Raw genomic sequence first — 13,738 nt, 5'->3', positions numbered from 1 at the left:
GCGCACTATGGAATGAACATATTTTTGAAAAATTGTTTTTTTTTTTTTTTTTTAATTTTTGATGTCCTGTCCTAAACTCTCATGAGTGGGGGGAGGGGGGTGCCACTATCTAGTTTTAGCCGTGGTTCAGAAATATCATAAATCTGGGGCTGTTCTGTATTGTAGGGAAATGAGCAGGCTCAGACCTGAAGTGTCCATATATGTATTCACTTAACTTATTATATTCCATCTGGATAAGTAAAGTAGAGTGCATTGTGAGTGCTTTATTCTGAGAGGAAGGTGCTAGAAAAATTCTGCAGAATCAGAGCCATGAAATTAACAATGTTTATAATATTATGAACAATGTCACTGATTTAAGCCAGCTAATTACCTGAAAAACCTTCAAGTATATGTTACTGATGTTACATTTGTAGCCATGAAATCCACTGAAAATGAGGACCATTGAGTTAACATAGTTCCATTACATACATAATGAGTAAGAAATGTCAGTGGAAAGAGCTAACCCAAGTCATCCAGTCAACAATAGCTAATTTAAATCAAATGAACAATGAATGCCCAATTTTGTGAACATTGGTTTCTACACTCCTGGAAATGGAAAAAAGAACACATTGACACCGGTGTGTCAGACCCACCATACTTGCTCCGGACACTGCGAGAGGGCTGTACAAGCAATGATCACACGCACGGCACAGCGGACACACCAGGAACCGCGGTGTTGGCCGTCGAATGGCGCTAGCTGCGCAGCATTTGTGCACCGCCGCCGTCAGTGTCAGCCAGTTTGCCGTGGCATACGGAGCTCCATCGCAGTCTTTAACACTGGTAGCATGCCGCAACAGCGTGGACGTGAACCGTATGTGCAGTTGACGGACTTTGAGCGAGGGCATATAGTGGGCATGCGGGAGGCCGGGTGGACGTACCGCCGAATTGCTCAACACGTGGGGCGTGAGGTCTCCACAGTACATCGATGTTGACGCCAGTGGTCGGCGGAAGGTGCACGTGCCCGTCGACCTGGGACCGTACCGCAGCGACGCACGGATGCACGCCAAGACCGTAGGATCCTACACAGTGCCGTAGGGGACCGCACCGCCACTTCCCAGCAAATTAGGGACACTGTTGCTCCTGGGGTATCGGCGAGGACCATTCGCAACCATCTCCATGAAGCTGGGCTACGGTCCCGCACACCGTTAGGCTGTCTTCCGCTCACGCCCCAACATCGTGCAGCCCGCCTCCAGTGGTGTCGCGACAGGCGTGAATGGAGGGACGAATGGAGACATGTCGTCTTCAGCGATGAGAGTCGCTTCTGCCTTGGTGCCAATGATGGTCGTATGCGTGTTTGGCGCCGTGCAGGTGAGCGCCACAATGAGGACTGCATACGACCGAGGCACACAGGGCCAACACCCGGCATCATGGTGTGGGGAGCGATCTCCTACACTGGCCGTACACCACTGGTGATCGTCGAGGGGACGCTGAATAGTGCACGGTACATCCAAACCGTCATCGAAGCCATCGTTCTACCATTCCTAGACCGGCAAGGGAACTTGCTGTTCGAACAGGACAATGCACGTCCGCATGTATCCCGTGCCACCCAACGTGCTCTAGAAGGTGTAAGTCAACTACCCTGGCCAGCAAGATCTCCGGATCTGTCCCCCATTGAGCATGTTTGGGACTGGATGAAGCGTCGTCTCACGCGGTCTGCACGTCCAGCACGAACGCTGGTCCATCTGAGGCACCAGGTGGAAATGGCATGGCAAGCCGTTCCACAGGACTACATCCAGCATCTCTACGATCGTCTCCATGGGAGAATAGCAGCCTGCATTGCTGCGAAAGGTGGATATACACTGTACTAGTGCCGACATTGTGCATGCTCTGTTGCCTGTGTCTATGTGCCTGTGGTTCTGTCAGTGTGATCATGTGATGTATCTGACCCCAGGAATGTGTCAATAAAGTTTCCCCTTCCTGGGACAATGAATTCACGGTGTTCTTATTTCAATTTCCAGGAGTGTATTTTTTAAAAAATAATAGCATTTGTTCAGTCATACATAGCATTCCTATTATGGTAAATAATCTTCAGTAGTGTGGAATGAGAAAAGTTAAGCAGTTATCATAGAGAATGGCTTGCCAATACTTACCATCTGAAGGCAAAGTTCTTATTACTGCCAACAGTCACATTTAAAAGTAGTTTCTTCCTCAGAGATGAAGTAAGGATGGCCTGGGGAAGCTTAGAAAGGAAGAATGGCTCTCTCGAACCAAATTATGAGGGCGAACCAAATTATGAGGGGAACCTTCTGTTGCGAGGACAAAGGGAGACATAAATGAAAGGGGAGATGTCACAGAGGGTATGAGGTCAAAGATAATACATTGTTTACTACTGTGGCAGCTTCAGTTCAGAGGTGATGAGGACAGTATGGATTAAGAGGAAGAGAAATAAAATGAATAGTATAGTTAAGGACTAGAAGAAAAAGAATATGAGGAACAACCTTTTGGTAATTGTTTGTATTTCAGACACATCAAGACCATAATAATATTTCTAAACAAACTAGAAAAATATATTTTATTTGTCCATAAAACACAATAGTTTAACATTCTTTTCAAACCTGACTGTTTTAGAAACAGTATAGACATTGCCAAAATAAGTAGATGTGTGTCTGAGAAAAGTATCATTACTGCAGTCCAGTAGATAGGAGCTTGTGTAAATACCTACATTATAAACACAGAAGAAAAACTTATTGCTTTAGAAATTTTCCTTATGTGAAGTCAAGATTGCAGATAAATATGTTGTGCCTGTTGATTGAAATTTATTTTGAATTCTTAATAAGTGCTTAATACCTTTATTTCCATTTCAGAACGTCATTACAAGGTAACAGTGGAACTGGCTCAACCGCAACATGCAGAATCTTGGGTTCAAGGTTTTATGCGGATCTCATTACACAGTGACACTAATGTAATTAAAAATTTGGACCTCACACCAAGGTATTAATTATGTTAAAATATTGTAAAGCATGTGCTAGACTTAATTTAGTTAATGCGGTTCAAAGTATGTAACAAAATAAATTGAGTTTACTCTGAGTAGTAAAATGCAGTTGTCGCTCATATTGTGTTGTTGCACAATATATACCACTTTTTAAATAACTGTGATGAGTAACTTCTCTAAAAATACTCATTATAATGTATCACTCATAACAAATATAGTTACACAAATGAAATTAATAAATCAGTAATGGTTAATGGAAAATTAATACAAGTGGGATGGATAAGAAACTGTAGAATGTCTGGCATACAAACATATAAATAGATGTTGCACCTTTCTGGTTTAATTAACTGAGGTATTCTTTTAGAAATCATGTTAGACTTCTGGCCATTAAAATTGCTACACCACGAAGATGACGTGCTACAGATACGAAATTTAATCGACAGGAAAAAGATGCTGTGATATCCAAATGATTAGCTTTTCAGAGCATCCACACAAGAATGGCACCGGTGGCAACACCTACAACGTACTGACATGAAGAGAGTTTCCAACCAATTTCTCATACACAAACAGCAGTTGACTAGCATTGCCTGGTGAAACGTTGTTGTGATGCCTCGTACTGTATAAGGAGGAGAAATGTGTACCACCATGTTTCCGACTTTGATAAAGGTCGGATTGCAGCCTATCACGGTTTCGGATTATTGTATCGCGACATTGCTGCTCGCATTGGTCAAGATCCAATGACTGTTAGCAGAAATTGGAATCAGTGGGTTCAGGAGGGTAATACGGAATGCTGTGCTGGATCCCAACTGCCTCATATCACTAGCAGTCGAGATGACAGGCATCTTATCCGCATGGCTGTAACAGATCGTGCAGCCACATCTTGATCCCTGAGTCAACAGATGGGGACGTTTGCAAGACAACAACCATCTGCATGAACAGTTCGATGACGTTTGCAGCAGCATGGACTATCAGCTCGGAGACCGTGGCTGCAGTTATCCTTGACACTGCATCACAGACAGGAGCACCTGCAATTGTGTACTCAGCGACGAACCTGGGTGTGATAATGGCAAAACGTCATTTTTTTGATGAATCCAGGTTCTGTTTACAGCATCATGATGGTCGCATCCATGTTTGGCAACATCGTGGTGAACGCACATTGGAAGCATGTATTAGTCATCGCCATACTGGCATATCACCCGGCGTGATGGTATGGGGTGCCATTGGTTAAACGTCTTGGTCACCTCTTGTTCGCATTGACGGCACTTTGAACAGTGGACGTTAAATTTCAGATGAGTTACGACACGTGGCTCTACCCTTCATTCGATCCCTGCGAAACCGTACATTTCAGCAGGATAATGCACAACCGCATGTTGCAGGTCCTGTACGGGCCTTTCTGGATACAGAAAATGTTGGATTGCTGCCCTGGCCAGCACATTCTCCAGATCTCTCACCAATTGAAAACGTCTGATCAATGGTGGCCGCGCAACTGGCTCGTCACAATATGCCAGTCACTACTCTTGATGAACTGTGGTATCGTGTTGAAGCTGCATGGGCAGCTGCACCTGTACATGCCATCCAAGCTCTGTTTGACTCAATGCCCAGGTGTATCAAGGCCGTTATTACGGCCAGAGGTGGTTGTTCTGGGTACTGATTTCTCAAGATCTATGCTCCCAAATTGTGTGAAAATGTAATCACATGTCAGTTCTAGTATGATATATTTTTTCAATGAATACCCGTTTATCATTTGCATTTCTTCTTGGTGCAACAATTTTAATGGTCATTAGTGTACGCAGATCACAGCATGAAGAAGAGTTTTCAGTGATGTGAAATAGGTCCAGATACACACATTATAAATTGCTTCTGGACAGAGCACCTATTACCACCTATCACTTATTATTATGTATGTGGTAGTTATGAAGTGGATTTGGATTACTTTATTTGTTCATAAAATGGCTGGAAATTAACATGTCACTGGATACACAGAAAATTACTACACTGGGAAAAAACTGCCTCTTTTCTAGTTACCATGTTGTACAGGCTATTTGCTCTTTTCACTGCTGATCAGTTGTAGTTCCAAGAGCAAAACAAATGAAATAGGGTGCTTTAGATCACACTATAAATGTATTGCTTTTAATCTATCTTTGTTAAATTTCTTGTGTGTGTGCTCTTCCACTGCTAAACAGTTATTCTTACTGTATATTGTTATGCATTACTCTGTTTATTCTTCACCTCTGATTTTACATTATTATATTAATTGTTTCATAGAGAATACTTTATACAAGCAATGCTTCACAATATCAAGGTACCGTAATAACCTCATTGTGCAATCCACCATAAGCAGCGTAATGATTGAAGTATCTATTAGACAGCTAATTTCAGTGACCAAACCATAGTTTTTTTTGGGGGGAGGTGGGGGCTGTACTTACGAGTATGGAGCATTTTTAATCCTGTAGAAGACAAATGACAACTTGTAAGTAGCCATAAAAATGTTTCAGTTCCAGTCCTATTAAGAACCTGTGTAATACAGACATTTAAACTGTTTTCTAGGAAGAAAACCCCAGGACTTCACTGTATTTTTTGCTTTCCCTGAGAGCTAGAGGAGGGCAGTGCCACTGCCCCTCCTTGCTTCTGGGTGTGGGCACCCTCAATTGCTAACTATGCATTCCACATAATAATCCCATTTGTAAATATCTTCTCATTCATAAGATTGTGATATACACTAGTACCATGTAGAATAGCCAAAGTCACACTTGATTCAATGTTCCCCCTTCTTGTAACACCACTCTGGTATAAAGTTTCGGAAACTTCTTGTAGTGTCTAATGTAAACAAAACTGGTTTCTTAAAAATAACCTTTTTATTTAATTGTGTCTCCAATTTTTATGTCTTCATTTATCAAGCTTTCTAATATGATTCTGGGATGCTAGTGACAGGATCAATAATGTTTTCTACAGAAATTTCCCAATTTTCATATTTAAGAGGATGGAAGACCAGATTATAGCATCCTATTGATGATGTCATTACTGGTGGTCATATTGTAGAGCATATCATTTTGTAATTCTGCTGCTATTTGTAACTGTTGACATTCTTTTATTCTTATGTTGGAATTTACTTGAAGTACCTTTTTTAAGAGATTTGTCATTACCGAACTTCCCTTTCACTTCCTGTAGTTTTGGTATGAAAATGGTAGATTGTGAACGGTGTGGAAAAAAAAAACTTCAAAAGTACTATTACAGTTCCTCCTGCAAACACCACTAGAATCTTTTGGTGCACAATTAATGTTAATGACATAATATTGCAGACAGACAACTTACTTTATGACATAAAACTCAACTTCTGACATGTTTTTTCTGTGGTGTGTGTTTGTTTTGTATAATATGTTAACTAGTTCAAAATAGGGAAAACTTTTGGCCCCAGGGAAGTATTTGCCATGTTCTATATCCATTATCTGAAAAAAAACTGACACTAATTTACCACTATTTTATCATAGATCTCAGGAGAAATAGTGCATTCCATGTTAAGTAGAAAACAAACCACAGGTTCTTCCAGTTTATAAATTGAATCCAGGACAGCTGCAACAAAACTACATACTATATATTTGATGCCAACTGTTCTTAAATAATTAGCACTGATTTTGCAGGCATGGGTCATGTGAAACCTAGCGTTCATCTTTTTCATTCATGAAACCCAGAAAGCTCTATGGAACAGTTTCCAAGTAGCTATCACATGTTTTGACTTCTGGAAAGCCTTCAGTACAGTTCTGTACTGCTGTTCATCAAATAAAGTATATGCTTAAGGAATACTGTCGTTTGGGTCTGAGCACATGGACTACGTTCTCAGATATGTGCGTGGCTTGAAAACTTATTAAGTGATAAAACAGTGTCCTCAGTGGCAAGTGTTAGTAATAGAACGTTGTCCTGAATGGTGAGCATTCATTGCAGACAAAGAAATCCTCAGTAGTGCCCCAGGAAAGTGTGACAGAACCACTCCAATTTTCTACATACATAAAATATCTTATGGATAGTGTGAGCAGCAGTCTGCAATTTTTCATTGATGGTGCTGTAGTGTACAGGAAATTGTTGTCTTCAAGTGACTGTAGGAAGATACGACCCGGGACAACCGGGAAAAACCCAGGAATTTTTTCATCCGGGAGAAAAACGGGAAAAACTCAGGAATTTTTTAGAATTCCAGGAATTTTTCATTGTTTTAGTTTTTTGTTAAATTTTTGTAATTTAGACTGGTAAGAACCGATACTCTAACAAGTATACACTCCTGGAAATGGAAAAAAGAACACATTGACACCGGTGTGTCAGACCCACCATACTTGCTCCAGACACTGCGAAAGGGCTGTACAAGCAATGATCACACGCACGGCACAGCGGACACACCAGGAACCGCGGTGTTGGCCGTCGAATGGCACTAGCTGCGCAGCATTTGTGCACCGCCGCCGTCAGTGTCAGCCAGTTTGCCGTGGCATACGGAGCTCCATCGCAGTCTTTAACACTGGTAGCATGCCGCGACAGCGTGGACGTGAACCGTATGTGCAGTTGACGGACTTTGAGCGAGGGCGTATAGTGGGCATGCGGGAGGCCGGGTGGACGTACCGCCGAATTGCTCAACACGTGGGGCGTGAGGTCTCCACAGTACATCGATGTTGTCGCCAGTGGTCGGCGGAAGGTGCACGTGCCCGTCGACCTGGGACCGGACCGCAGCGACGCACGGATGCACGCCAAGACCGTAGGATCCTACGCAGTGCCGTAGGGGACCGCACCGCCACTTCCCAGCAAATTAGGGACACTGTTGCTCCTGGGGTATCGGCGAGGACCATTCGCAACCGTCTCCATGAAGCTGGGCTACGGTCCCGCACACCGTTAGGCCGTCTTCCGCTCACGCCCCAACATCGTGCAGCCCGCCTCCAGTGGTGTCGCGACAGGCGTGAATGGAGGGACGAATGGAGACGTGTCGTCTTCAGCGATGAGAGTCGCTTCTGCCTTGGTGCCAATGATGGTCGTATGCATGTTTGGCGCCGTGCAGGTGGGCGCCACAATCAGGACTGCATACGACCGAGGCACACAGGGCCAACACCGGCATCATGGTGTGGGGAGCGATCTCCTACACTGGCCGTACACCACTGGTGATCGTCGAGGGGACACTGAATAGTGCACGGTACATCCAAACCGTCATCGAAGCCATCGTTCTACAATTCCTAGACCGGCAAGGGAACTTGCTGTTCCAGCAGGACAATGCACGTCCGCATGTATCCCGTGCCACCCAACGTGCTCTACAAGGTGTAAGTCAACTACCCTGGCCAGCAAGATCTCCGGATCTGTCCCCCATTGAGCATGTTTGGGACTGGATGAAGCGTCGTCTCACGCGGTCTGCACGTCCAGCACCAACGCTGGTCCAACTGAGGCGCCAGGTGGAAATGGCATGGCAAGCCGTTCCACAGGACTACATCCAGCATCTCTACGATCATCTCCATGGGAGAATAGCAGCCTGCATTGCTGTGAAAGGTGGCTATACACTGTACTAGTGCCGACATTGTGCATGCTCTGTTGCCTGTGTCTATGTGCCTGTGGTTCTGTCAGTGTGATCATGTGATGTATCTGACCCCAGGAATGTGTCAATAAAGTTTCCCCTTCCTGGGACAATGAATTCACGGTGTTCTTATTTCAATTTCCAGGAGTGTATTTCCGTATCCCGCTACTGCAGAATAGAACTTCAACAATAAAACGTAATGAGAGAAAAAAATGAAAATAACTTAAATTTCAAAGGAAATGCACCATATACAGTGACGACACACAGTGCTCATGCAAGCATGTGCCAACAGCAAAATGTGTCAAAGGCTTTAGGAAGACTGTGCAATGCTTCATAACAACAAATTACCTCCGATGAGCATGAAGTCAAAACTGTTTACATTAGATTCGTTTTAGCAGTTACGAGCGGGCTCATTTGCATGCGCAGTTGAGTCGCCTTTGAGTATTAGAGTCTCCTGCTTCTGGCTACAGGAATGTGGCTGTTGGCTGTGCAAGCAGTCACAGAAGGCAGCTAGATGCTACCGGGAAAAGGGGACACCAAATTCATATTCTTGAGGGAAAATAAACTTGTTTCACAAAGCACTTAGCATCCAGCGCACGTTAGTCTATCAATTATTCATATGATTTTGAAACACATCCCTGTTGGTTTTTGAACATTTTTGAACACTTTTTAAGTTGATTTCTGAATGAGTCATAAGTTGATTTTTGAATGCGTGCATAGTGTACGTGATGTCTCTGTCAGGAGAATCCTCATTGCATCTAGAAATAAACTTTCCTCAGACAAAAGGGGACGGGGCTATACAAGCTGAGCAGAGTAAAGCCGAACTCTGTCTGATTATGTGATTGGTTGGGTTTGCGAATGATCATTGTTGATATAATTACTAGCGAAATCCATAGATTCTGACTACCAGAATGGAAATAAATGAGTAACAGGAATAACAGATGAGAAAGATTATGTATTATCTTCTCGGTGTATCCAAGAAAATGAAATTTTGACAGAAAATTTTTGGCCAGATCGCTACACTAGTAAGGACCAGTTGTCAGCCACTTAAGTTATATTCTGGAAGTAATGCTGAAAACGTGTTGTATGAACATGTAACAACGCCTAACCGGAGAATAATCGCGGGATAACTGAACCTGTGATTCTGCCAGGGTTAGTGAGTTAATCGGCGAACAAATTTTGACAATGGCAGGAATAGCTACAGAATTGGTGATGACAAGATTGTTTGTTAGAATGAGGAAGGAGAAGAAACAGGGACAACACACAAATTATGGGAGAACAAGACAATTCCAAATTTATATAAAAATTTCGTAATACTACTTTTCGATCTCGTGCTTGAGGCACTGGTGCATATAATGAAACATGAAACTATTTCCTAACATAAAGCATTTTGCTTGTAGTAGGCCTAATAGGCATTTGATATTGGTACTTCATGAATTATATTCTGTCGTGTTATAAAAATGACCATTTGTGCCAAAACAGTCTCGTTTATTAGATGTGTATTACAAAATTGCTGCAATATTAGAAAGGCCTATTTTGTTTTATCTAGCAGACAGTGACAAAATAGATGTAATGAGATCAAGAAACCACACCAATCTTGGGTATTATTTGTATTGAGAGCTTTTTCAGTATTAGATAATGACATTTCGATTTTTCATGTAGCAAAATGTTTGATGAACTTTGATGAGGTAATAGATCCTTTCGCAGAAAGGAAATCATGCCATGTAAAGGTTTAGCAAGATTAGAGAGAAAAAAATGCTAGGTGTTAAGAATTGAAGAAATGTGTACTTTCTTGCTTAGCTCTTGTCTTTATTGGTTTTATGTATCCTATATTTAATTCTATGTCACACAAAACAGCAAGTTGTTAGCTAATAGGCAATAAAGAGTGCAAATTTTCTGAAGAGTTCTTGTTCTCCTGATTACAAATAATCCCATTTGCTATTAATTACAAAAGTATACACGTTTCGGTACCACAGAGCGAAATACAGTGACGTGCGAGGGAAGAATGCTGTCTGAAGAGACGTGGCATGGCGCTTTGGCACACTTATGACCAAAATACATGTCTTACATTTCCTCGAACACATATGTTTTATGTTTCAGACTTTTCAGAAAGATGTGCGCTACAAGAGAAACATAGTTTTGAAAATTCGATTTTTTTTAGTATTGAACCGGTTAGCAAATATTGTAGATCCGGGGCTGATGCGCAGAGCAGTCTGAGTTATAGTGAGTAGTCTCCACATGACCCGTGTTTACATTTAGTGATTTTGCTGTTTCCCCTTTGTTTACTCTCACGTCAAATGAAAACAAAATGGATATCTGTTACCGGTAGCTATCAAGTGAATTAAAATACATTCACATAATTACAGGAGGCTAAAATATGTTATTAGTTTCAGATTTGATTTTATTTCCAACTTTACTGACAGTGAAGTTATTTTTGTCTGCTTGCTAAAGAAATTTGTCTTTTATTAACCTTTTCTGCAGAGGCAGTCAATGTATTTGAAACGAAATGTTTAATTCCACAGAACTGGCTAGTTTCAACTGTTCACTGCATTTAAAGTGCATGTTTTCATCTTCTAGCAGGTGTGGCATTATGCCATAACAAAGAACCAAACATGATGTAGTACAGTACTGGTGCTCCAAGAAAATTTAAATTCCGAAACCCACACTGAAAAACTTAATATCAGGTCGAGGTCTACTTCATTGGGAATCTGGACATACGAATGTGCACTTTAAGTAGGCTATGCATTTTAAATGTGCACATTTGAGCATGGTTCACGAAATTCTGATGCTCTTGGAGTATCCTGTGATGTCTTGTTTCTTTTATGACATAATGTATGATCTTTCAATGTTTTACACGTACGTACATATGAGCTTCCTGCGTCATGGTAGCTGTGCAAGGGCGGTGTCGCCTGTTATCTGTGCTCTCTGGCAACTGCTGAAACGAACCTATTTCTAACAGGTCGTGGGAAAATATTGCGAATGGTGGTTTGAAAGGCACTACTTTCAAAGTAAATATCCTTTTACGTAAGTTGAACTATGTGTGAGAATCTACCATGAATTTCTTAAATCACAGAGCATTTGACCATTATTTAAAAGTCAACTCTTTGATGATGAGCCATTTAGAAGAATTTCTAACCCCAAAGATCAGACATTTATGTCACTATTAAAAATTTTACTGGCACATTTGTGTGATATATCTTAAAGTGTAACACGCGCAAAAAAGATCAACATCATATGCAAAAGCTTAGCTTCTCTTGCAGCTTATTAACCTTAGAGACCAATATTATGTGTGAACACTTTGCTTTTCTTGTAGCAACACTATGTATACTAATTTAAACTATTAACTTTTCTTCTTTGTGTGTTCGTGCTACTAATCAGCAATGTTGCTGTCAGCTGACTATATCACATGTCCGTAGCTCTGAATACCCGCTGTCATCGGCTGGTGAGATCATGTGATATGAGCTATAACTGGCTTACAGAAGTGCATCACAATCTCGATTTCAATGATTCAGAAAGCAACATGTGGTGTTTGATGGAATTCCAATGTATACTTTTGTAATACGAAATTATGCAGTGTACATGTTGTTGCACATCAAAGATATTTCCAAAATGTGTCTTTTTCCCTGAGTTTTGATTGATAAGTTCTGCAGGGAAAATATAATGTCACTTAACACAGAAAAAGTGTGTTTTCACCCGGGAGAAACTGTATTTTTAACCGGGAAATCCGGGATAAATCCGCGCGCGCCCACGCACACCCACGCACACACACACACACACACACACACACACACACACACACACACACACACACACTCTCTCTCTCTCTCTCTCTCTCTCTCTCCCCCCCCCCCCTCTCACCCCTTCTCCCCTCCCCCACATACCTGCTTCCTTCACTATTCCTTGATGCCTCAGGATGTGTTCTATCAACTGAATCCTTCTTTTAATCAAATTGTGACATTAATTTCTTTTATGTTATTCAATCTACTCATCTAATCTGCAGAATTCTGGAGCACCACATTTCAAAAGCTTCTATTACTGACTTGCTTATTGTCCATATTTCACTTACATACATGTATGCATGCTCTTGATATGTTTTGATCTTACTGTTAGCCAGCTTTATCTGTGCCTTACTCCCTACATTGTGTATTTGAACATCTGTGAAAAGCTGTCTCACAAATTTCTCTGATATTAAGATCTGCAAGGGCCTAAAGAACAAATTTTCATTGCTGTAGAAATGCTCACTGGCTACACTGATGCCCATTTCTTCATAAAAGCTGGAGGCTCTTGAATGAACTTCCCACAAAACCTCATGTTCCACTGGCCACGGATTTTTCAATTTTCTGCAGATAAAAATGTGTTTGTGTGTTCTAACTATTCTCATCATATTTTTAATTTACCTGACTTGCATAAGAGGGGCATCATTCTACATTTTAAAGTCTCAGTGAGGTTTCTGGGCCTCATTTTTTTCTCCAAATTACCATGGTTACCACACCTGAGGCACTCTTGCGTATGGTTTTAGTACATTGCTTTATGACACCTTAACTGAGCACCAGAACTCAGTAGCTGTATTTATGGATGGGTCTAAACAGGGGGACTCCATTACTTGCTCTCTTGCTTTCCCTGATCGTATTCTCAAGATCCGACTGCCTCAAGACTTTACTGCCTTCTATGTGGAATTATATGCGATCTCAAAGGCACTGGGGCAGATAAGACACGTTTTGAGTGTTAAATTCCTTGTTTGTTCTGATTCCCTGAGTGCCCTTAACTCTCTACAACACTTGTACCCAGCAGATAAAGTAGTCCAGAATATCCAGGATGCCCTCCTTGTACTACAAATGCTGGGGAAAGAGGTTTCTTTCTGCTGGGTGCCAAATCATATGGGTGTTGCGGGGAATGAAATGGCAGATGTAGCAGCCAAGGAGGCATGTCAGTGTGCTAAATTAGTTCAATACACCATCCACCTGCATGCTCTCACTTTGCTGTTGAGGTATAGAGTCATGCATCAGTGGGAAGAAGAATGGCTGGAAGTGGTAGATAATATGGTGCACCTCATTAAGTCCACAACACAACTGTTCTACATCTACATCTACATAGATAGTCCACAAGCCACCGTATGGTGCATGGCGTAGGGTACCCTGTACCAGTACTAGTCATTTCTTTTCCTGCTCTACTCACAAATAGAGCAAGGGAAAAATGACTATCTATATGCCTCTGTATGAGCCCTAGTTTGT

General features: G+C 41.8%; 1 protein-coding gene across 3 annotated transcripts in view; it reads left to right on the top strand.

Moving 5' to 3' along the window:
• LOC124555404 (pancreatic triacylglycerol lipase-like) overlaps nucleotides 1–13,738 on the top strand; it is a 452,049-nt gene that overhangs the window by 408,394 nt on the left and 29,917 nt on the right. For all 3 annotated transcript variants that reach the window (XM_047129300.1, XM_047129301.1, XM_047129299.1), the window contains one exon: nucleotides 2,844–2,970. In XM_047129300.1, the coding sequence (XP_046985256.1) occupies nucleotides 2,844–2,970 (127 nt within the window). The remainder of the gene's footprint in view (nucleotides 1–2,843; nucleotides 2,971–13,738) is intronic.

This window comes from Schistocerca americana, chromosome X, assembly GCF_021461395.2.
Source record: "Schistocerca americana isolate TAMUIC-IGC-003095 chromosome X, iqSchAmer2.1, whole genome shotgun sequence".
In the NCBI taxonomy this organism is placed as follows: domain Eukaryota; kingdom Metazoa; phylum Arthropoda; class Insecta; order Orthoptera; family Acrididae; genus Schistocerca; species Schistocerca americana.
This window is presented reverse-complemented; position numbering and strand designations above follow the sequence as displayed.